The 22,820-nt window shown below is 42.4% G+C and overlaps 3 protein-coding genes across 7 annotated transcripts in view; all 3 read left to right on the top strand.

Moving 5' to 3' along the window:
- The window catches only part of tnc (tenascin C), a 68,104-nt gene extending 66,104 nt beyond the window's left edge, over nucleotides 1–2,000 (top strand). The window contains exons 22-23 of the mRNA XM_034118203.1: nucleotides 549–712; nucleotides 1,768–2,000. Of these exons, the coding sequence (XP_033974094.1) occupies nucleotides 549–712; nucleotides 1,768–1,878 (275 nt within the window). The 3' untranslated portion in view covers nucleotides 1,879–2,000. The remainder of the gene's footprint in view (nucleotides 1–548; nucleotides 713–1,767) is intronic.
- A 2,087-nt stretch (nucleotides 2,001–4,087) lies between these two features.
- Nucleotides 4,088–22,820, top strand: part of zgc:162952 (PKc_LIMK_like_unk domain-containing protein) — a 47,455-nt gene continuing 28,722 nt past the window's right edge. Inside the window, exons 1-3 of one of the 5 annotated variants that reach the window (XM_034118227.1) lie at nucleotides 4,105–4,169; nucleotides 11,324–11,387; nucleotides 18,964–19,157. In XM_034118227.1, the coding sequence (XP_033974118.1) occupies nucleotides 4,164–4,169; nucleotides 11,324–11,387; nucleotides 18,964–19,157 (264 nt within the window). In that variant the 5' untranslated portion in view covers nucleotides 4,105–4,163. Of the gene's footprint in view, nucleotides 4,170–7,775; nucleotides 7,958–11,323; nucleotides 11,388–15,132; nucleotides 15,152–18,963; nucleotides 19,158–22,820 lie in introns of those variants that run through there. The other 4 variants (XM_034118228.1, XM_034118230.1, XM_034118229.1 and 1 more) reach the window with 4 other exon arrangements.
- On the top strand, nucleotides 4,117–6,564 carry si:ch73-195i19.3 (beta-1,3-galactosyltransferase 2). Its single transcript, XM_034118232.1, has one exon. It carries the CDS (start codon nucleotides 4,147–4,149, stop codon nucleotides 5,107–5,109), a length of 963 nt encoding a protein of 320 aa, XP_033974123.1. The 5' UTR covers nucleotides 4,117–4,146; the 3' UTR covers nucleotides 5,110–6,564.

Raw genomic sequence — 22,820 nt, 5'->3', positions numbered from 1 at the left:
AGACTACAATAGGTCATCACGCCAAACATTAGTGATGCGCAGCCATGCTACTGTGATATAGCTTATTTATAGCATTACGTTAGATTTTAATTTCTTCCGAATTCATTTAAGTGTGTGTGTTTGTATGGGATAGTGGTGGTCTAATGGATAGTGAGGTGGGCTAAAGATCGGAAGGTTGTGAGTTCAAATCCCGCCAGGAACACCACCACTAGTGTGCCCTTGAGTAAGGCACTTACTGTAGTCCTTAGTTACTCCAGGGAGAATGTCCCTGTAATTGGTATTTGTAACTCGCTTTGGATAAAAGCGTCAGCTAAATGTAATGTAATGTGTGTTCTCATGGTAGTAAAGGAACATGTTACTCAGTGGGATTAAATCACTCTGAAAACTCATCCTTTAACTAATTCTGTTTTCTATGACACTCCTTACTTCATCGTGACGCAATAAAATATATTCCAACAGACTAGAATATAACTCTGTATCTCGTGTGCATGCGTTTTCCAGTGTTAGTATTTTCATCTCTAACATTACTGTCTGTGTTCTCTGTGCAGGGGACTCTATGACCTACCACCACGGCCGGCCATTCTCCACCTACGACCATGACAACGACATCGCTGTCACCAACTGTGCCCTGTCCTATAAGGGAGCCTTCTGGTATAAGAACTGCCACCGTGTCAACCTCATGGGACGATATGGAGACAACAGTCACAGCAAGGTACAGATACTGTACTATGGTCATTCAGAGGGTCCTAGAGCAGGTTCTGGCAATCTTTCTTAGGGGTTTACTGATTGCTGAGGGACTTCCACTGATTTCTTTTTATACAGTATTTATAAAAATTACTGAATGTCCCAGTCAAGAAACACAATTTACTTTGATGCCAGTGTTTTAAACTTACTGTAAAATGATGCACAAGTTGAATAGGAAGGGATGACAGGAGACAGGTAGAGAGGATATAGTGATGAGGAGAGGGAGGGATGAAGGGGTAGATGGGAGGAGGGGTGAAGGGATGTAGGGATGAAGAGATGGGTAGAAAGGATGAAGGTATGAGGGATGGATGAAGGGATGAAGGGGTAGATGGGAAGAGGGGTGAAGGGATGTGGGTTAGGATCATGTAAGGAGGGACATTTATGAATTGAAGGGATCCAGAGACAGGAGACAAACCGGATGTGTCAGCAGTGGAGTACATTTACTCAAGTACTGAACATATGTACCATTTTGAGATACTTGTACTTTACTTGAGTATTTACATTTTATTTCACTTTGTACCCTTACCTCACTACAATTCAGAGGTAAATGGTGTACTTTTACTCCACTACATTTATATAATACCTTTAGTTACTTTACAGATCTGGATGAATGATGTGAAATATAATCAAGTGTTAAATCAGACTTTAGTTCCACCTGGAGTAAATTCACAAGCTACCCTGCAGTATACAAAGTCCTTCAAACTAGCTGCACCTTTACCAGCTTTGAGAACACTTTCATGATCAATCATTATAAAACATATCATATATATTATTCTGAAATGGACCAATCTGCACAATGACTACTTTTACTTTTGATACTTTAAGTATATTTAGATGCTAATACTTTTGTACTTTTACTTGAGCATCATTTTGAATGCAGAGTTTTTACTTGTAACAGAGTATTCCTACAATTTGGTACTTCTACTTTTACTGAAGTACAAGATCTGAGTACTTCTCTCACCTCTGTGTGTTGGTCTGGGATACTAGTATCTATAGTGACTGACCTCATTTGTCCCTCCCCAGGGGGTGAACTGGTTCCACTGGAAGGGCCACGAGCACTCGATCGAGTTCGCCGAGATGAAGATCAGGCCCTCCAACTTCAGGAACCTGGAGGGAAGGAGGAAACGATCATAGAGGATCCCCCAACACTGCTACTCTGTCTGGACTCCCCATGAACCACACACACACACACACACACACACACACACACACACACACACACACACACACACACACACACACACACACACACACACACACACACACACACACACACACACACACACACACACACACACACACACACACACACACACACACACACACACACACACACACACACACACTGCAGCAACCAAAGCCACTGCCAAGAGCCCTGCCTCCACACAAAACCAACACAACACACCTGCGCTCACAGATCAGCCTCCACTGCATAAGCCCCGCCCCTCAGTCAAACGGTTTTGGAAATGCTGCCAGTGCGGGAGTCGATGTGCATGTCATAAACTGGACTTAAATCAAGCCCAAACAGATTCTTCTCACGCATCCAAGAGAGAAAGAAACAGCTCCATCTCACCTGATTATGATCCTTTCTCTTGTGTTGCAGCGTTTGTGGGGAGGCCACTGTGCTTCTTGAGCATTACAGTATGTTGAGTATGTACAGTCATTAAAACCAGTTATCCCCACAAAGGACAGGCTGGTTTTGATACAACAAGGTCTAGGTTCAGGGCTTCTTTGATAAAACCGATGATAATGTGATAATTCTCCTGAATTATGACAGAAATTCTATTCCTTGTACAGTAGGGTACACGTATCCATCTGATTTAAACATTTAGAACAAAGGGATATTCCTGCGATGGCACTGCTCAGATGTCAGATATCTCCATCTAACCTGCCATTTGTTTGTCTCGTGCGTAACTCGTCTCCGTGTCACTTTATCCTCCCCTGGTTCCCCCATCTCCCGCTACATCTGATGCAGGGGCGTCGCACAAAACTCTGGACCCTGTACATAACCATTGTCTACGGGCCCCTCCCAGCATCCACGGCTGTATACTCATTTCACCCACCCCCACCAGTCTGATGCCCCTGATATGATGTGATAAAGATGGAAATGAAAAGAGAAAAAAAATTAGTATGGAAAAGTATTTAACCCGCCTCATCCCATGTCAACGTGGATGACAATGTTTCCATTCATATAAAAGCCCCTGAAGGCATCATGCTACAGCCACAGTGTTGTAAGGAACAGAGAAAAGAAAAGCTCATGTGTTTATATTCCTTTAGTTTCTCTTATGATCCGAGGCAGGACCTGTTATTCAGTATATGATAAAATGCGTGATGATGTTTTTTATTTCTTTTTGGAAAATGTGAATACAGTACTAGGTATATGTGTTGTTGACACAATATGTTGATGCTCAAAACAAAAACGGCCAATTCTAATTGATTTTTGATTGGACAGAGCAAGGTCTCTATGCTTGTGTTGTTGATAATAATGTTTGAAGAGCGACCCTCTCCCCTTCCCATGCTACAGCAGCATACTAAACCACTGACCTTCTAAAGAATGCCTGTGTAAATTAAATTGTTTTTATTGTTTTGTTTGTTTATAACTGGGTGAACAACAGGTGTTTCTCTGTATTACAATAAAACAGTTTGTTTAAAAGGAAGATGTTCCGGGGCGTTTTGTTTGTTCAGGTCTACTCAAGCTCCACTTTATTTTTACAGAGCTTTCGAAAAACTCTTTGTCTTCCTTGTTGGATAAAGTTTCCCATGGACAACAAGTCCTGGACTTGCTCAAAAGTTATGCTTTTTACTAAATCAGTACGTATGTTAATTGATTTACTAAGGAAATCTAAATGTAGAATATGTGTGTGTGTGTGTGTGTGTGTGTGTGTGTGTGTGTGTGTGTGTGTGTGTGTGTGTGTGTGTCTGCATGCGTGTTGAGAATGTCCCTATTTACAAAAATGTCCCATGTTCTTTAATTTAACAAAATAAATTATCAAAAAATTAAATTGGACCTAGAGTAGCCACCTTATGTCACCCTTTTACATTAATTTATAATTATAATTAGTGTTATAATTATTATTGTTTTAGGCACGTACTAATACAACTATGTTATTATTGTTATTATTATTATTTTTGTATGATAAATGACAGTAAGTTCTGCCGTCTACATAGATATAGGCCTATGCTATGTTTTTGGGCTGCTGCTCGGCTCGGGGTCGGGTTTCTTCGGAGGGATATCACAATGGGTTTCACGCGCACGGTGACGCGCCGGTAGGCACATTTCCGGGTTCTGGCAGGCCGGCCTGCGGGGAGCGGCCGTCGGCCCGCTGTCACAGGAGCTACGTGACTTCCTTGTTTTACTGGGCGTGGCGGCAGGACTACAGAGTGCGCAGACACTTGGGGGCCATGAGGAGAAGTTGTTTATGGAGGTTAGTGAAGTTCCTCACCGCTTTAGCACTGCTTTTCCTGTCTGCTCACGTCTTGTTCTCCACACCGAGTAAAGCTCCGCCGAAGCCCAGCGCTCTTCCAGCGGAGGAGTACCGCCTCCTGTCCCCTGAGACTTACCGATACCAGCTCAATGAGCCAGCGGTATGCCGCCACAGAAGCCCCTTCCTGCTCCTCATGGTCCCAGTGGCCCCTGGGGAGGCTGTGGCGAGGCAAGCCGTCAGGTCAACATGGGGGGCTTCTGCTCCAGGCCGGGACACCCTCACTCTGTTCTATGTGGGGCTCCCTGAGGGGGGGCGGGGCACCAACACCCAGGCCGAGCTGGAGGAGGAGAGCAGGAGACATGCTGACATCATCCAGATGGACTTCCAGGACAGTTACCACAACCTGACCATCAAGACCATGATGATGATGCACTGGCTGTCCACCCACTGCCCAAACGCCTCCTACGCCATGAAGGTGGACGCTGACATCTTTGTGAATGTGTTCCTCCTTGTGAGGAGGCTGAGGGGCTCCCCCAGGCAGGGCTTCATCACAGGCTCATTGATCAGTGACGGCCGACCCAGGAGGGACAGGAACAGCAAGTGGCATGTGTCAGAGGGACAGTACCCGGACGACAGCTTCCCCCCATATGTGTCTGGAGCTGGGTATGTGTTCTCCGAAGACCTGGCCCCCAGGATATCCTGGGCCTCCAGGTTTGTCAGGATGATCCCACTGGAGGACGTGTACGTGGGGCTGTGTCTGCGTGTGCTGGACGTCCGGCCCGTGTACTCCCGCAGCCTGACCCTCAGGAACCTGTTTGAAATTGGACAGCTGGAGTACGACAGGTGCACTTTTGCCAAACTGGTCATTGTGAACGGATTCAAGCCGGCACAGCTGCTGCATGTGTGGCCCGACTTCTCCAGGGGCCACAGCAGCTGCTGACTGCACTTTATTAGACTGCTGCTTCACACTAGTCCAGACAAGCGATTATGAGAGAGGAGAGATAGCCATGAGATCCACCTACCAGGGGTAGTCATTACATTTGTAATTATCAGAATCAGAACAACTTTATTTATCCAATAATTGGGTTTCGTTGTTCAATTTCAGAATGAAATAAAATAAGAGGCGATTGAAATCTAATATAAACATAAAAAGTAAGAATAAAACAAGATTTTAACTGAATCAGACCCATAACAGATTTTATTTGAAAAGGCCTATTTCTGATCACAAATTCGATGTATCTTTTCAGATTCTGTTAGTATATTTTAATTGAAAATCCTGGTTAGTTTAATTCCAGGTTTCAAGGTAACATGACTCTTTACATATTATTAAGTCTGTTTCATATCAAATCATTCTTCAATTACAAAAGCAGAAAGTGTGCAGCTTTATGCTTTTCTGTCATCATAAACTGAACATATTCATGGTTACATTGATCAGGTTTGTCATGTAAGACAAAGAAAAGCAAGAATGCTTATTAACTTTGTGTTGCTTGACAGGTTTCAGCTATCAGGGAATCAAATCAAGGCCTTACTTTATAGAGATAATAAAGAATGTAGTTCTCACTAATCAATCAACAACACATGACCACGTCTTAGTCGGTCAGTCAACCAGAAAGTATGCTGTTTTTTATTCCATTCAGTTTTACTAGACAAAAACAGGGTGCAATCACATCGGTATGCTGGTAATGAATCTGACAAGCCATAATCAATATAGATAATGTATCTGTAAAGAGCAGTTGATGCTAACTCTAATTTATGAATCCAAAGTGCTGAAAGCCTCACCCTCAGAGTCCTTACACCAAAGACTATTTAAACATGTCTATTTTAGTATTGATGCTTTTTTTCTCTAGCTAGTGCCTGCTATTTACTATGCATCCTATGATATGTGCCTACTGTATTTATGTTTGTGTTGTAGTTTTGCAAGACAGCCAGCAGGTGGCAGTATGTGCCAGCAGATGACATGTCCTTCTGTTTACCCAGTGCCTCATGCAGAGAGATGGTGATCACCATTATGTATACAATGATCGGGTTTGCCCATTTATTTTTTAATTTTTGTATATGTTATGTTTGACAGTTTGATAATGCTGACTGTGATATGCTGTTCACCAATATGCCCCCTACATACCTCTTCACTAGATATTGACGCGATATTTCTTAACGCATACTTGTTTTAAGTGAGTCAATTTATAATAAACTATCAGTGAAATTCAGTGGATTTCTGCTGCTGCTACTTGGTCATAACTGGAAACTTTTTTGTTTGTCATGCTGGAATAAATGCTGTTTCCATAAGGTATTATTTAGTAGAAACATAATACTTTAACAAACAGGAACAATACAAATACAACAACTCTGTGATACACTTCAGTACGTTTTATCATTAAAATATACTACAGTTAAATACTCCTTGTAATGACAACTTTCAAAGTGTTTAGGGATTTTTTTAAATCTTTGCATTTACATGTATAACAAATGGTGTTCTGTATTACATATCTGATAAAGCATATAATTCTTAATGATATTCAAATGAAAGAGCTTCTATGTCACGCTGCACTTCATGGCATAAACAATGCGTTTGAAGTTAAAACTTAAAGGGGCCCTATTATGTATTCTCAGGTTCATATTTGTATTCTGTGTCTCTACTGGGACATGTCTCCATGCTTTAATGTTCAAAAAGCTCTTTCTTTTTCTCATACTGCCTGTGCTGCAGCACCTCTTTTCACCCTCTGTCTGAAACCAGAGCCCAGTCTGCTCTGATTGGTTAGCTGGCTGGCTCTGTTGTGATTGGCCAACTGCTTAGAGATTTCTCGCCCCTAAAGTTGGCTAAACACCAACCCGATTTTGGGAGTCAGAGGCCGTCAGAGGCAGTCGGGCATTCGCGGCGCCCTACTCAGGTTGGTACGCGTTCTTTGGTCTCAGGTGGGTGTGTAGCGGCCTTTAGCCTCTCACTTACAATGTGTTGGAGTGGTAGCCAATAGAAGCGCAAGTGTTACGCATTGATGTTACCATGTTACAGAAGTAAACAAAGGAGTCCAATGGAGGCGTTTCCAGACAGTGTCTGAACCACCGACTGACTGAATTACAGATTCACTGATTTATTGAATCACTGACATTCTGACTCACTGATTCGCTGAGACTGAAAGACTCACTGTCCATCACTGGTGAAAAGGAACTTTTTAGCTGGCAATACTTCTTTACTTTTACTTAAGTAACATTTTAATTCAGTACTTTGTCTTGTACTTACGTATTTTCAGACCAAAGTATTTCTACTTTTAGGATCTAAGTACTATTTCGACCACTGCTGTCAATCAATATGATTAAGTTTGACAGACAGATTCCATGTAGCTCTCAGTGATAGCACCATAGAGTAAAGTGGGTTCACAAAAGGAATATATAAAAACTGGTATAAAAAATACTGCTATCAACAACTCAGCCTGCCAAGTGAAAGTGTAAACCCGCAGCTCAGACTGGCAGGCTGCCTCCCCCCCCCCCCCCCCCCCCCCCCCTCTCTCTCTCTCTCTCTCTCTCTCTCCTCTCTCTCTCTCTCTCCTCTCTCTCTCTCTCTCTCTCTCTCTCTCTCTCTCTCTCTCTCTTTCTCTCTCCTGGGGTGGAGCTCCATCCACCAACGCGCTGCGGCTCTAGTTCCTAAGACAACCCATAAAACACGCACTGCAGCCCCGCGAGCTGAGCTGCACGACTCCGCTGAGAGGAACGACTTTGAAGCACCGACACGACACGATGCATAAGAGCTCACCGACGGTATAAAGCGACCACAACACCGGGCCTGAACCTGTGTGAGTACCCTGCCTGCTGTCTTCTGTGTCGGGGAAACTTTCAGATGACAGTCACAAGTGTAAAGAGCTGTACAGCGAGTCTGCTCACCATGCTGAGGAGGTGGAGGAGACCAGGGAGGGAGAAGATCTTAGATATGTTGGAGAAAAAGTACCAGAGAGTATAAATACTCTGTTGCAAGTAAAAGTCCTGTATTCAAAATGTTACTCAAGTAAAAGAACAAAAGTATTAGCATCTAAAATACTTTAGTACCACAAGTAGTCATTGTGCAGATTGGTCCATTTCAGAATAATATATATGATATGTTTTATAATGATTGATCATTAAAGTGTTCTCAAAGCTGGTAAAGGTGCAGCTAGTTTGAATGACTTTGTATACTGCAGGGTAGCTTGTGGATTTACTCCAGGTGGAATTAAAGTCTGATGTAAGAGTTGATTATATTTCACATCATTCATCCAGATCTGGACAGTAACTAACGGTAGGCCTACTAAATATATGTAGAGGAGTAAAAGTACACACTTTTCCTCCGAATTGTAGTCGGGTAGAAGCACAAAGTAGCATACAATTTAAATACTCAAGTAAAGTACAAGTATCTCAAAAGTGTACTTAAGAACAGTACTTGAGTAAATGTACTTAGTTACTTCACAACTCTGGAAGAGACTTATCACTTTAACAACCAGCTTAAAAATGACTGACTTTACAACTGACCAGCTTCCTTACAGGAATTCCTCCAGGCACAAACTCGTATGAGCAGTGATGGAAGAAGTATTCAGATCCATTAATTACTTAAAAGTACCAAACAATGTTATAAAAACTCAACTACAAGTAAAAGCACAGAAGTATTATCAAGAAAATGTACTCAAGGTTCTTTATTTTGTCATACAAACATAGCTACAGTGTAGTTATGCCTGAAAATCTTAGGTCACAGGCTTCTCCAACAGTGCAACACAATAACACAGATAAACAGAAAAATATAGTGCAAGTAAATACAAAAAGAAAAATAGTTTAAAAAGTGAAATAGTGCAATAAGAGTCTATATGCAAGTTATTGGAATGATATATATCAGAGAAATAGATACATAATTACTAAGTAGCAGATGAATGTTATGGATGTTGTTTCAACAGTTCAGGTGTTTAACAGATGTTGTTTCAGCAGTTCAGTTGTTTAGCAGTCTTATTGCCTGTGGTATGAAACGGTCTCTGAATCTGGTGGTTTTAGTCCGGATGCTTAAAGGTGGGGTAGGCAAGTTTGAGAAACCGGCTCGAGATACACTTTTTGTTATATTACATGGAATGCTCTTAACATCCTGATAGCAATGAATATCTTAAGTGCTTTGACAAAAAATCCATAAAAAAATATCATCTGTGGAAGCCGTAATACTGTAAAAAGCACGACCAATCATTTTAGCCGGCCCGGCTAAAATAACTGGATGGCCTACCTGCCTGTCAGCCTTCCATCTGTGCACAAACTTATCTCGTGCCCTCATTGGTCATGTGCGCGTTCGTGTGTGTTGGAGGAGGGGCTCTGTAAGGAAGTGGCAGATTTTTTCCGGCTGTGTATTTTCAAATTCTAGCGCAATGCAGTTCGGCAAAGTGTGACGTCACCCCATTCAAAGTGAATGGGCAGAAGCGTTGAAGCTTCAACGCACGCCGCCGTGTGGATGGGCCGTTAGCATCTTTCCGCTCATTGTTTTGGTTCTCACCATTAAATAAGGGATAATATGCAGCAAGCTGTCATTTTTGGAAAGCAGATTTTATCAATAGTTTGACACATCATATTGCTAAACCTGATTTTATTGATTTAAAAACGATTGTTCTTCTTCTGATAGGAAACATTTCATGTTCTTGTAGCAACAGCTGGAACAGCAGCTACAACCAGGTTTTCTTAAAATGACGGCAATGCTGATTGAGGGGTTTTTCTGCCTCGTAACCAAGTCTGTTCATATTTTCTTTTCCATTAACCAGTCTTTAAACACGGCCAGAGCCCATACCGTGTTCTCTTACTGTTTACTTTTTGTGTTTACTTCCTGTCTGTCTTCTTCTGCCATCCCTTTAGTGTTGACTTATTATCTGTCTTCTGCTCATTTATTTGATGTCCAGCTCCCTATCTTTTATCCTCTTTCCTTGTCTTGCGCTCTTTTTCTTTTCTTTACTGGGGACAGTTTAGCCATCATGAATCCAAAGTTTTGTGCTATCCACAAATAGAAACCCCTAAAAGTATTCCATTGTGTTTTCTGATGGAGTAACAATAGACCAAATGCATTTGTTTGGACATAGCTGCCATTTAATTGACTGGACTTCTTTCTGCTGATTGATATGACTGCACATGGTCCCCTGCGATCCAGATATAGATATAGAGAAATTGTCGACTACAGAATGTCGAAATTGACCAATCAGAACTGAGTATTCAAATAAGACGTGTAATAATCAACGTTGTTTCCAGCTGGCAGGACCCTTATACAGTAACATCACTGAATGTGACCTGCTAGCAGCAAACAGACTGACACAGTTAGAGACTAGCTGCTGATCACATCTTTTCTCAGGAGTTTGGTTGGACAACGTGACAACTTGCAGCTATTTTTTTTAACTGACACATAGCAAACATATTGCAGGGTATGAATTATTGCTTTCTCAGCTAAATAAGTTGTGGGGGGCTCAACAGCACCCCTCCGATCAGTTTTAATCCATCCCTGTCTTTGTCAGTTGTCTTAGATTGTTTTGTGAAAGTAATGGATATCTGTTCAGACCAAGATGTGAGAAGTTCAGTCAGACAACTCACGTGTTTCTTAATATGTTTATTAGAAGCAGCATATAGTTTGAGTTTGGCGTCTAGGCTCGGGCCTCATCACTCCACAGATTTACAAAGAACATTGAGTGATGATTAGATAACTATCCCCCGAGCCTACAGGTGGAAGCTGGGGTGGTGGTGGGGTGGTGGTGGAGCAGGCGAGCAGCAGCAACATGAACACAGCAGCAGGAACATGAACATGAACGTAGCAATAGCAAGTGAACACAGCAGTGCAGCAGCAGCATGAGCGAGGCAGAGGCAGGAAGACCTGGCAGCTTAAATAGAGCGGCATGTTTAGGAGAATGTGTTTGGTTGGTTGTAAGAGGGACGAGGGGTGCGTCACGTGTTAATGTATCATTGGTGCTCCAGTTGACTGCCTGAACTAGCTCGCAGGCTTCGCCCCATTTGTGCTGCCATCCTGAAAGGTTTACACTCTGTGTTTGACTGTGTCTGCGATGTCTGATCGTCATGTGTCCTCATGTTAGTTTTCAGTGTTGCCCTTACAGTGTGTGTTGTTGTGGTAAAAGTCCTGTCTGTGCTGTGTGCTCATGTGCTGTTGCATGTATGTGGTTCCTCCTCAGTTTCTGCACAGAGGCTTCCACCATCCTCGCAAGATGCATATGAATAGCTTATCAAATCAATGGAGTAAGTATTGAGACATTTTAATTCATATTTTGTTCATTTTGTTATGTACTAACCATGAGAAATATGTACCTGAGACGTGTGCAGGGCTGCAGCGCTTCATGTCAGCCACACAGCAGTTACAGTGTGTCTGTGATGAGGTCACTGTGTGCAATAATCCTGTTTAGCTCTGCTCTGTTTGCCTATTTAAACGTGCTGGTGAGAAGAGTCCTGTTACCCTAATCCTCCATTTCTAACTTCCTGTACAGGCCAGAGCTTTTACAAATAATAAATAATAATACATATTTATTAAAGAGGACCTATTCAGCAAATGTTCAGGTTCATATTAGTATTAAGTGTCTCTATTGTGTCATGTCTCCATGCTTTTAATGTTCAAAAAGCTCTTTATTTTTCTCACACTGCCTCTTTTCACCCTCCGTCTGAAACCAGAGCCCAGTCTGCTCTGATTGGTTAGCTGGCTGGCTCTGATGTGATTGGTCAACCCATTAGGGATGTCCTATGCTTAGCATATCACGTACAATATGTTGGAGCGCTAACCAATATTAACGCGGGTGTTACACAGTGATGTCACTATGTCACGGAAGTAAACAAAGAAGTCCAATGGATGGAACTTGCAGACCATTTACATGCACACAAATCTTTATAACACACAGGAAAGGGAAAACCCCCTAAAGCATAACAGGGCCCCTGTAAAGGAATCATCTTTTCTTTATGACAATGATAAGAGAGAATACCTATTGATGGTCATGCCTCTCCATAAAAGGATGAACCCAGTGTTTTTCAACCTGCATTTCCAAACCACCCCCTCAGTGGACGGGTTTTGAACTTGTTGCATTTCTTTTGACACAGCAAAAACATTCTAGCAAACCCACAGGGGGTCCTGTGTTCTGGTTTACACACCTTTATTTACTGTTGTCAGGGACTTTACATCCCTAAAACAAAGAATCTGTCTGTGAGTCCATAAATACTAAGCACCAATACAGCTCCCTATTTCTCCATGCTTCAAATGCTGCATTCAGGAATGTCTTTTGGAACACAGACTTGTTTTTTTCCTTCATAGCATGAACTTGACAACTTGAACTTTGGGAATGTGCTGTTTTCACATTATGCTTGACCTCCAACACTGTTTGCATCCCACTCGCTTGACTTTACAAGTGAGATGTTATTTTCAAAAGGTAATAGAGTGCCACAGTGACGCGTCCTAAAACCCGGAAGTAAGCTGCGCATGGGTTCCTTCGACAAAAAAGCAATGCAATTTCTCCATAGGATTTTGGAAAATAGCTGGAAATAAGGTCTGTGGTTGAGACACATTGAAGAGACGGATCACGTTTTGTTCAGTCGGATAATCTCCACATGTCTACCCTACTTTTATCATTTTCGAATCATACATTTAATCGATAGATTTATGATCGATAGATTTATGATTATAAAATTATTAAAGTATAATAAAATATAGAACAAAGTGTGTTTCTCTAAAATACCCCTAAAGGTATCTTTGCTAGTTAACTGGCCCACTGGATATATGAGTATAACCATGCAATACAGGTGTTAAAATCTCAAGGCAGACCTCATTTAATGCCTTTTGGAGTATTAAACAATCTAAGAGGGGTGGGATAAGTGTTATTTTTTTCATTTAATAAGCATTTATTTTATCCTCTGTAGATCTTTAGTTACGATGGAATTGGTACTTGGTGATCTGATAGGAGTAGAAGGCTTCTGGAAATTGGAACAACTGGATTGTAGATTTGACCATATATTCGATGACAGTCAAAATCCAAGGGGTTATTTATTGTCATTGTACAATACAGATTTGAGCACATCATGCAGTTAAAGACATTTTGATTTATTTTTTTGCTACAAAAATAAATTAAAAAAAGGCATAAAAGTACATATAAGGTGTCCATATGTCCGACGTCGCTGGGACTTTAATACCTGGCAGGTGTCAGCTGTTGTGTTTGAATCATATTTACTGTGTAATTAATTAATTTCTTAACTTGCTAAACTTACATTTATATTCCCTTTACTCTATGTTATTAATAAATACATATATTACATTTCACCTATCATGCAAAATCCACTTGTTCATGTCTTTTATACATCAACATGTGTCCCCTCTGTGTAAAGAGATTCTGAAAGTTTCAGGAAAAAAGATTAGCTCACTTTCTGTCCTGATCCCTTTATATAAAAACCTGTCTGAAAATGAGCTGATCAGATTTTGTCCACTTCATGATGTCATAACGATTTTTTGGCTTGTGTAACCATTAGCCAATCACCAACCAAGGTAACCCCCCGTCAATAACTATCGCCCCTAGTGCAGTCAATGAAGGAGTGAGGTATACGAGATATGTACATTGCGCAAATCCTGAACAATTTAAGGATTTTTTTAATAAATTGCCGAACCTAACTTGAACAAAACTACCTTGGCCCTAACTTCCCAAACTTGATGAGTTAGGCTTTGACTATAGAAAATGTGGTTTCACCAGCAGACCTCATCCAAAAAAAGGGGAGAGGAACAGTTTTTGTATTAGCAAGATGACAACCATTGCCTTATGTTCTCCTATCCTTACTTTCTGACTAAGAGCAGCCCTCAGTTACAAAGCAACCACAGACTCTAGGTCAGTGTTCACGCTCAACACCAGTTTAAAGAAGCCTGTATCATCTGGCCTTGACAGAAAACGTCTCGAAATCCTCGGACTATGAGCTTCTGTTGGCAGGTTTGGTTTCGCATTGACGCACGGACCATGAGGCTGGATCACTTTCTGTTACCATGCACTTCTGCGTGCCTCAGGAATCTCTCTCAGTTCTGATCCTTTATACTGAGTAGAGACTCCTGATGCTCGTAATCTTTTTTTGAATGTGCCTTGATTTGAAAATAAATATGTGGTTCATGTTCTGCAACAGTGGCGTCACTCTGCATTGCTACATCCCCCACCAATTGTGGTCCAGTGGGAAGCCACAGCTATGTGTGCTCGAGCTCTGGTCGTCCCTCATTGATCCGATGTCACTCGATCCCCCACAGTACTGATCCGTCCTGCCAGCTCTGCCTCCAGAACCCTGCAGACCAAGGCTTTGGGGCAGCTCTGACAGGAACGTCACTTCGCTTTCGAAAATCCATGAAGCAATTAACAGCTACTGTGGCTTGGCTCAGGCTAGTTTTAGTGTTCAGCTGTAATGCAAGTGGCCCCAGCCCGACATGCCATGACTGGAGGGCAGTGGAAGTCAGATTGATGATCTGCCGTGGAGCAGTGCCCAGTCCTTTACATACTTGAGTCCTGAAGTCACTGAGGCTCAGAGGATGCTGTTTCCACACCCTGACTCTCAACACAATCCCAATTCTTTAGTGGCATTTAGTTCCTGTTTTGTCATTTCTTGGACAGAACCCATGTTCCTGTGAGTGTCAGCATATGTCTCCTGGGATGGTAGATTGTCATCAAGTACACTAACACATACCTGGTGTTAAAAGAGCAGATTGACTCACTGTGACCTTTATCTTTTTGGCTTAAAGTGTGTTTTCTTCTGTGAGACTGTGTGGAAGGAGTAGCAGTATGAATGTATAAACACACACTAGCTCTCTGCTTTGATTTTACGACAATTCCCAGTCTGATCCTCCAGACCATACTCAGAGAAAATCCTGAGGGACCTAGCTCTTGGGAAAAATGTTGTTTTGGTGCTAACAGATTTTCGCTTTGAAATTTCATCAGCAGCATTCCTTATCAGCGGGGAGGACGTCAGCGTGGTGAAGGCCAGCCCTGGTATTCCTGTTGATGGTGTGTGTGCCAGACGCAGGTCAACCTCACAGTGACTTGTGATAGTACAAGTCCCCCCCCCCACCCACACAGGTTTCCCTGCATGCTGCCTGTGTAAACTTCACATCCCATGTCGGGAAGAATCACAAAGCTGGAGCTGTTGCAGAATCACACCTTGGCTCACGTGCAAGAAATCTGAGTCAGTGACAACACAACAGCTAAATGAATCCTTTGTGAATCTACAGACTGTTTTAAAAAGGCCCTATTTTGCTTCTTCAATTACGTTTCTTTTATATAAATCTGCTTCCCGATGTAATTCAATGAGAAAAAGTGTTTTGGGGCCCAATGGCATCGACACTTAAGATGGAATTCCACCATTTGGCCACTACGATATTAACCTAGTGCTCTTCTTGGGGCTTGGTATCCAAAGACATGCCTCACAATAATACTAATGTGCTTCTGCTGAATGTGCAAATAGTCCATTGTCTGCTTTCATACAAGACATATGCACTTTGTAATGGAATACCCTTGCTTTTTTGTATTTATCCAATCAAATCCACGTTTAAAAGTTTTATCAAGAAATCCAAGTAAAAGACCAACCAGGAATCAGTTTCTCAATACTTTTTGACCTTCGACTGCTAGCTAGCAATCATGGGGGGTAAACGATGATGATGATGATGATGATTTCAACACACATTCTCAAAAGAAGAACACAGCTCTATGGAAAATACTTGTTATTGATCCATAGGTGGTTTTAGGCTTTGATTTGTTAAAATAAGAACATTTAGAATACTTTCAACAATGGTTCCCAGTTATGAGTCCTAAAGCCCAGAAATGACTTGACATTTGACCACTTCCGGTTCCCATGTCTCACAGTCAATGGTTTGTTGAACGTGTTTTTTGGTTAGACGCCAAAAGTCTGGTCTGTGGTTGACACAAGCTGAGGAGATGATCACGTTTTGTTTTACGACATAAAATACTTCAGTAAATACCCTACAGGTGAATCTCTGAAGCTTGAACACATCATAAAAATGATGGTTGCTAACAAGGAAATAAATAAACTACTCTACATCATCACACCAACACAAGGCCATCTTTAGCTTAGCGGTGGTGACGGGCAGCCATGGGACAGTGATGTAGTTTCTATCATTACAAACGTTTTATTCCTGCCGATTACATTAACCTTTAAAAAAATCACAAAGTGGTGTGAATACGTGGAGATTATCGTTCTGAACGAAGTATCATAAACTAGTGTTGGCTACAAAGTTTATTTTCTGCAATATACCGAAATCCAATGGGGAAATCCCTTTGTTTTTTGTTGTTGCCCTTGCAATGCTAACTTCCAAGTCTGCCTAAAAAAATACGTCATCACTGCACCACTCTATTGTGATGAATATACTTTTTCTTACAGCAGAGATTGTCTTATATCATTTATGTGTGCTTTTCCTATTAAGATGGCAAATGTCAGATTAATGGATTGATCAGGAAAATATATTTTTCAGACATCAAAACAACATGAATATTGCAAGGTAGACAATAGCAGGCGAATACCGGTCAAATCCAAAGTATGGTGAAGCTTGTCATGCTGCCAGGTTGACTGCCAGACGTGCCAGTATAGGAGCCTTTCTGTTTAGTCCCAAGCCCAGTGAACAAAAGCTGCTTGACAAAGCTGGGTTCATTCCCCCGGCTTGATTGACAAAACCCAGCCAATTGTGTTAGCGTATCAGTGTGTGCTTTCCACCGGCGTCATTGTAAAGGCGACAGAGGCTGTTGTCGTGGTGAAAACAAACTCTGACCTTCAGTGTAGGCACAGCAGTCCTCTGTGGCTGAATGAGGTCAGGACCACCCCCTGTATGAGGAGTAGAGAGCACTGTGGGAGGTGACGTTTCTGCGGTGCTACAGAGGGGCTTTAATGCTCCCAACATTATGCAATTCTTTGTTGAATATATGTTATGAGTGAAAGAGGCACACATTTCTTTGAGTGGACATCCTAATTGCAATTAAAATGTATCTACATGTGTTAATGTGTGTGTAAGCTCTGAGGGCACTCTGGACTGTGTGTGGATGTGTGTTCACTTACAGCCTTTGTATGCTTCAGTCCTGCCTCTATTTCAGACTCAAATTATTCACCTTCATCTTTGTTTCACTCTGAAGTGGAGGCACTTACCCTCATCCACGCAGTTAATACGTGGGAGAGTGAAATTAGACCTTTAGTGAGCCTCTCTTCTATTCAGGGTCCTTTCATACTGTTGAATGCAAATTGCCCTAAAGGTTGTCCTTTTGTGTTGCCGTGATCGGTTAGCAGAGGTGTGCAAGGAAACTGTTGTTGGGGGAGATATTAAAGCAGATACAGAATATACATATTTATAGTGTGTGTTTTTATCCTGATGTGCCTGTCCCTTTTTAGTTGAAGTCCCATCAAAGGGGCCCTTTTGTGCTCATTCTCAGCTTCATATCAATATGTAGTGTCTCTACTGGGACATGTCTCCATGCTTTAATGTTCAAATCTTGTCATCTTTACATGTGGCAGCCTATATGTTTCATTAGCCATCTGTGTGTTAACTGTGGCGCTGTGGTCTATGTTACAGTACATTTGATAATTGTGACCCGCTCTATCGAAATCAGTCGGAAGTCGCAACGGCTCATTTCAAAATAAACGTGGATTTGCGTAAAAAAATAGTTTTTCGGGGTTCGGGTGTTTTGTTTGATTTTAAATAATCAAAGTCTTGGCTTTCAGAATATAAAACTTTTATTTCCAAAATCACACGATAAATACATTTTTGAAGCTTGTAAAGGGAAGATGACAGCTCTCACTCGCCACTCTGCTGTTCCACAGCGCCGCTCCCCCTCCCTCCGGCTGAAATTATGAATGTAAGGCTTTTTCTCAAAATGATGACTCGGTGACAGTCATTATATATTGTGACATATTTTGCTTAATATTTGGAGTTCAACAACAATCCTGATATGATTAGAAAGCTAGGAATCTCCTCTTTCCAACAGTGTACTGTATACAACTCTGTCTTCGGGTCAATGCGACTGATTTCGATGGAGCAGGTCACAATTAGTTTATTGACTTGGGTCCAGGGGGCCAGAGACTGGGGATTGACTAGTGTTTTTGTCTCGTCCTGTCTCTGGATATGGGCCAGCTTCCTGCCGGGCAGCAACAGTTATAGAGTTATATAATATAATTTAATTATATAAAACAAATATCCAGCTCCAGCAAGCATATAGACTACCAATAAAAAACAATGTGCTGATGAATCTTAATAAAAGATATAATGCCTCTAGAGTTTTTTGTAAGAGTTTAGCTCTCATGGGTGCCTACCTCCACACACTCACACGATGATTGTTCTTCGGTCGGTGCATTGGTGTACTGGAGTAGATTATCGGCATAGGCCTTGTTGTTTTGGAGGGTGGGGTCAAATGCATTCTGACTGTAAACAAACATCTCGAGAGTTTGAGTGAAGGCGAGCCCAGACCGCCCTCACTAGGAGATCACTGATGATCACCTACGCCAAAAGCAACCAATCCATGGTCTGAAATGTTTCGAAACTGACTCAAAGTGAATACGTTCTCCACCTTTGATTTATTGAGTGATTCTTTTTACAGCTTGCATTTTCTGTGAATCATGAAAATGAATGAATAATTCCAGCTCAAGAAAAAAGTCCTGGTTTGTCTCTATAGTCCAGTGGTCAGAGGTTATATGGAGAAAAGAACCCTAAACAGAGAGTCCCAGGGTTCATTTGCGGCCTCAAACTGTGCTGCATGTTATTTAGCTCCTGTGTTTCCCTGTCTTCAGACTAACCTGTGTCAATGTGTCCGTACTTTCCCAGCGGACATCACCAGAATGTGTGATGTGGACGTGAACCCCGAGCCCACCAGTCCCACCCTGTATGGCGAGTCTTCCGACAAGTACTACCATGAGGACCGCTGGCAGAAGCTCCGCACAGCTGTCAGAAAACTGGAGTTCTGGGAAAACTTTACTGCTGAGCTGATCGGGACTGGCTTCTTCTCCAAAGTCTATAAGGTACTCTCTCTGTTCTCTCTATGTGTTGCCTTGTTGCCGGCCTACGTGTAAGCTGCCATCAAAGATTGCTTTGTTCCAGACACACTAATTGGAACATTCTTGCGCATTCCATGATTGGCCCACCAGCTTTGGAGAACATAGGGCGCAATACTCAGCCGAGGCGAAGACCTTACATAATTCCTAATGTGTCACCAGTGCAAGAGTGGAGCTGACTTTTCACACATTTAGGGTTTGTCAGAATCAGAAACGGGTTTATTGCCAGGTAGGTTCACACGTACGAGGAATTTGACTTGATGTCATGGTGCATACATAAAATATAAAACAAAAATGTAAAAAAGTACGCAGAAAGCGAACTATATTAAGAGCACTAATACAAATATTGTAAGATAGCAATAAAATAAAGCAGTCATTTACATCGAAATAGAATGCAATAATTTATATTATAAAATATGTGCAGTAAGCAATATTTAAACATTGTGTGCATTAATGTAATGCATAGAGTCTGCGTTGTGGCTAAGGTGAAGTGTCAGTGGGGGGGGCCGGGCCTTGTTTAAGAGGCCGGTAGCGGAGGGGAAGAAACTGTTCAGGTGGCGAGAGGCTTTGCTCCTGATGGAGCGCAGCCTCCTACCAGAGGGGAGGGGGGTGAACAGTTTGTGTCCAGGGTGGGAGGGGCCGGCCACTATCTTCCCTGCCCGCCTCAGGGTCCTGGAGGCGTGCAGGTGGTGGAGGGATGGCAGATTGCAGCCGATCACCTTCTCTGCAGAGCGGATGACACGCTGCAGCCTGCCCTTATCCTTGGCTGTGGCTGCAGCGTACCAGATGGTGATGGAGGAGGTGAGGATGGACTCCATGATGGAGGTGTAGAAGTTCACCATCATCGTCTTTGGCAGGTTGAATGTCTTCAGCTGCCTCAGGAAGAACATCCTCTGCTGGGCTTTTTTGATGTTCTGCTCCCATTTGAGGTCCTGGGCGATGATGGTCCCCAGGAAGCGGAAAGACTCCACAGCAGTGACTGGGGAGTCACACAGAGTGATGGGGGCGGGTGGGGCTGCACTCTTCCTAAAGTCCACAACCATCTCTACTGTCTTGAGAGCATTGAGCTCCAGGTGGTTGTCCCTACACCAGGTCTCCAGATGGTCCATCTCCCACCTGTAGGCAGACTCCTCCCCACCAGAGATGAGTCCGATAAGGGCGGTGTCATCTGAACTTCAGGAGCTTGACAGACTGGTGACTGGAGGTGCAGCTGTTGGTGTACAGGGAGAAGAGCAGAGAGGAAAGAACGCAGCCTTGAGGGGAACCAGTGCTGATGGTCCGGGGGTCAGAGACGTGTTTCCCCAGCCTCACGTGCTGCTTCCTGTCAGACAGGAAGTCTGTGATCCACCTGCAGGTGGAGTCGGGCACGTGCAGCTGGGAGAGCTTGTCCTGCAGCAGAGCCAGGATGATGGTGTTGAAGGCAGAGCTGAAATCCACAAACAGGATCCTGGCATAGGTTCCTGCTGTGTCCAGGTGCTGGAGGAGGAAGTGAAGGGCCATGTTGACAGCATCGTCCACAGACCTGTTGGCTCTGTAGGTGAACTGCAGGGGGTCCAGGAGGGGGTCTGTGATGGATTTGATGTGGGACAGGACAAGGCGCTCAAAGGACTTCATAACCACAGAGGTCAGGGCGACGGGTCTGTAGTCGTTTAACCTGTTAAGCCCCATAGCCCCCGCCTGAGCGAAAAAATGCTAACGCACTTAGCACAGAACTCTAGGTATAAATCAGTGTAAGAAAAAGTTTTTAGAGAGTACTTGTCCATGGACAAGTGAGTTTGGCAATTTACTTGTCCGAATACATTTCGGCATCGTATTTTACATTTTCCCACGGTTTTTACGACACTGCTAACGTAAGTGAGCGGTAAGATTTTACTGCATCACACATAGGGTTGGGTATCGTTTGGATTTTAACGATTCCGGTTATGCTTTTCGATTCCGGTTCTTTTCGGTTCTCGATTCCGGTTCTTTGAGAGGGTAAAAATAAGTCCCATGACAAACTGGGAGAAAAATATATTTATGAAAACATTAAGTCAAATCTGTATTCCTATTTACAAATCACTTCATACCGTTTAATTTTGTTACGGTTATTGAATACAATTATATATAAATAATTGTTTAGTTAGTTCTAAGTGGTGCAGTTTGAGAATGTACAATTGGCCCAGTCTCCTCTGATGTTACACTGCGGTTTATCGATTCCGATTCCAATTCTGCTTATCGATTCCGGTTCTTATCGATTCCCCGTTTCGATTCCAAAATTGTAAAAGAAAGACGTCAAATGTTTAGATAGCAAAAATATCTTTATTTTTTCAAGCTTTTAACTGACATTTTTATAAAAAAAAAAAATGCACAATAGCTGTGCTTTATTTCAACTGAGGTAGCAGCAGGAAACCTACTGACATAAGTTTTATAACAGTACCTGGCTTTTACTGTTCAAGTACCTTACTATCATCACACTTTTTTTTAACCTTGCATGCCTAACTTACCTAACCTAGCTTCGACAACCGAGAAGGGATGTAGCCCTTTGCTTTGACAACAAATGCTGTTACCGCTCTGTGAAACTCCTCTGTTTTTCTCTGGTCAGCTTTCCTTTTAATGCCAAAGAGAACGGTGTGTCGCGGCTAGCTGTACCTGGCACTTCTGGACATGCAAGCGGCGGGTCCGGGGTGCTAGTGCTGGCTATTGATGCCATACTCGGGCTCGGACACCGCAAGCCATTAAAGACTGTACATTATTTTTATCTCGATGCTGTGCTGTCTTAAATGTTTGCTTAAATTAGAAGTGCAACCGGACGAACAAGCTATTAGCTTGACACAGGCATTGCACTTTGCCTTGCCTTTCTCTTTTTGAGTGTAGTGGAGCCACACTTTTGAGCGTTTACCGCGATCCATATTTGGTGTTATGAGGTGACTGAGCCCGAGCCGTGCATGCTGCTGGGTATCTAAACAAATCAAATCACACGCTGCTGTTCCGTTGATGCATGACGTTGCCACGTTACTACAGGTCCTTACAGATAGCTACGTAGCCTTAGCCTACGTCCGTGCAGATATGTAGGCTTTCTTTGCAATACTAAAGGGTTAGTCTACCGCGTTTAGGAACCGTTAAGCAGAACCGAAATTGTGTATTTTGTATGGGTACCCAGTACCCGGCATTTTCTTATCGGTTCTCATCTGGAACCGAGTTTCGGTTCCCAACCCTAGTGGAGGTGGAGACATTGTCAGGGCCAGCCGCTTTTCTGCTACTGAGTTTTCTAAATAGTTTGCCCCTGATGAAATGAGCTATAAAGATACTTTTCGGTTACTGATATTGGAATTATTTTCGTTATATGGACTTATGTTCATTGTATTCACAGAGAAAACACAAAAGCGTTATTGATTTCCTAGATCAAGAATCAGAAACAGGTTTATTGCCAGGTAGGCTAACACATACGAGGAATTGCTTTGGTGTGTATAGTGCATACATAGACACATTAAGATAAATACAATTGTAAGAAAAAGGGCCAAAAGTAGAACTATTATAAAAAACTATTTTAAAACTGTTATAACAATACAAATATAGAGAAATATTAACACAAAATATGAATATGCAAATAAAACTAAGTAAAGTAAATTGTGACAAAATACTCTCACAACA

Source organism: Trematomus bernacchii, unplaced genomic scaffold, assembly GCF_902827165.1.
Source record: "Trematomus bernacchii unplaced genomic scaffold, fTreBer1.1, whole genome shotgun sequence".
Taxonomy (NCBI): Eukaryota; Metazoa; Chordata; class Actinopteri; order Perciformes; family Nototheniidae; genus Trematomus; species Trematomus bernacchii.
Note: the sequence above shows the minus strand (reverse complement) of the source record. Positions and strands in the feature narration are given on the sequence as shown.

Excerpts from the sequence above, each read along its gene's own strand:
- si:ch73-195i19.3 (XM_034118232.1), top strand. The coding sequence starts at position 4,147 with ATGAGGAGAAGTTGTTTATGGAGGTTAGTGAAGTTCCTCACCGCTTTA.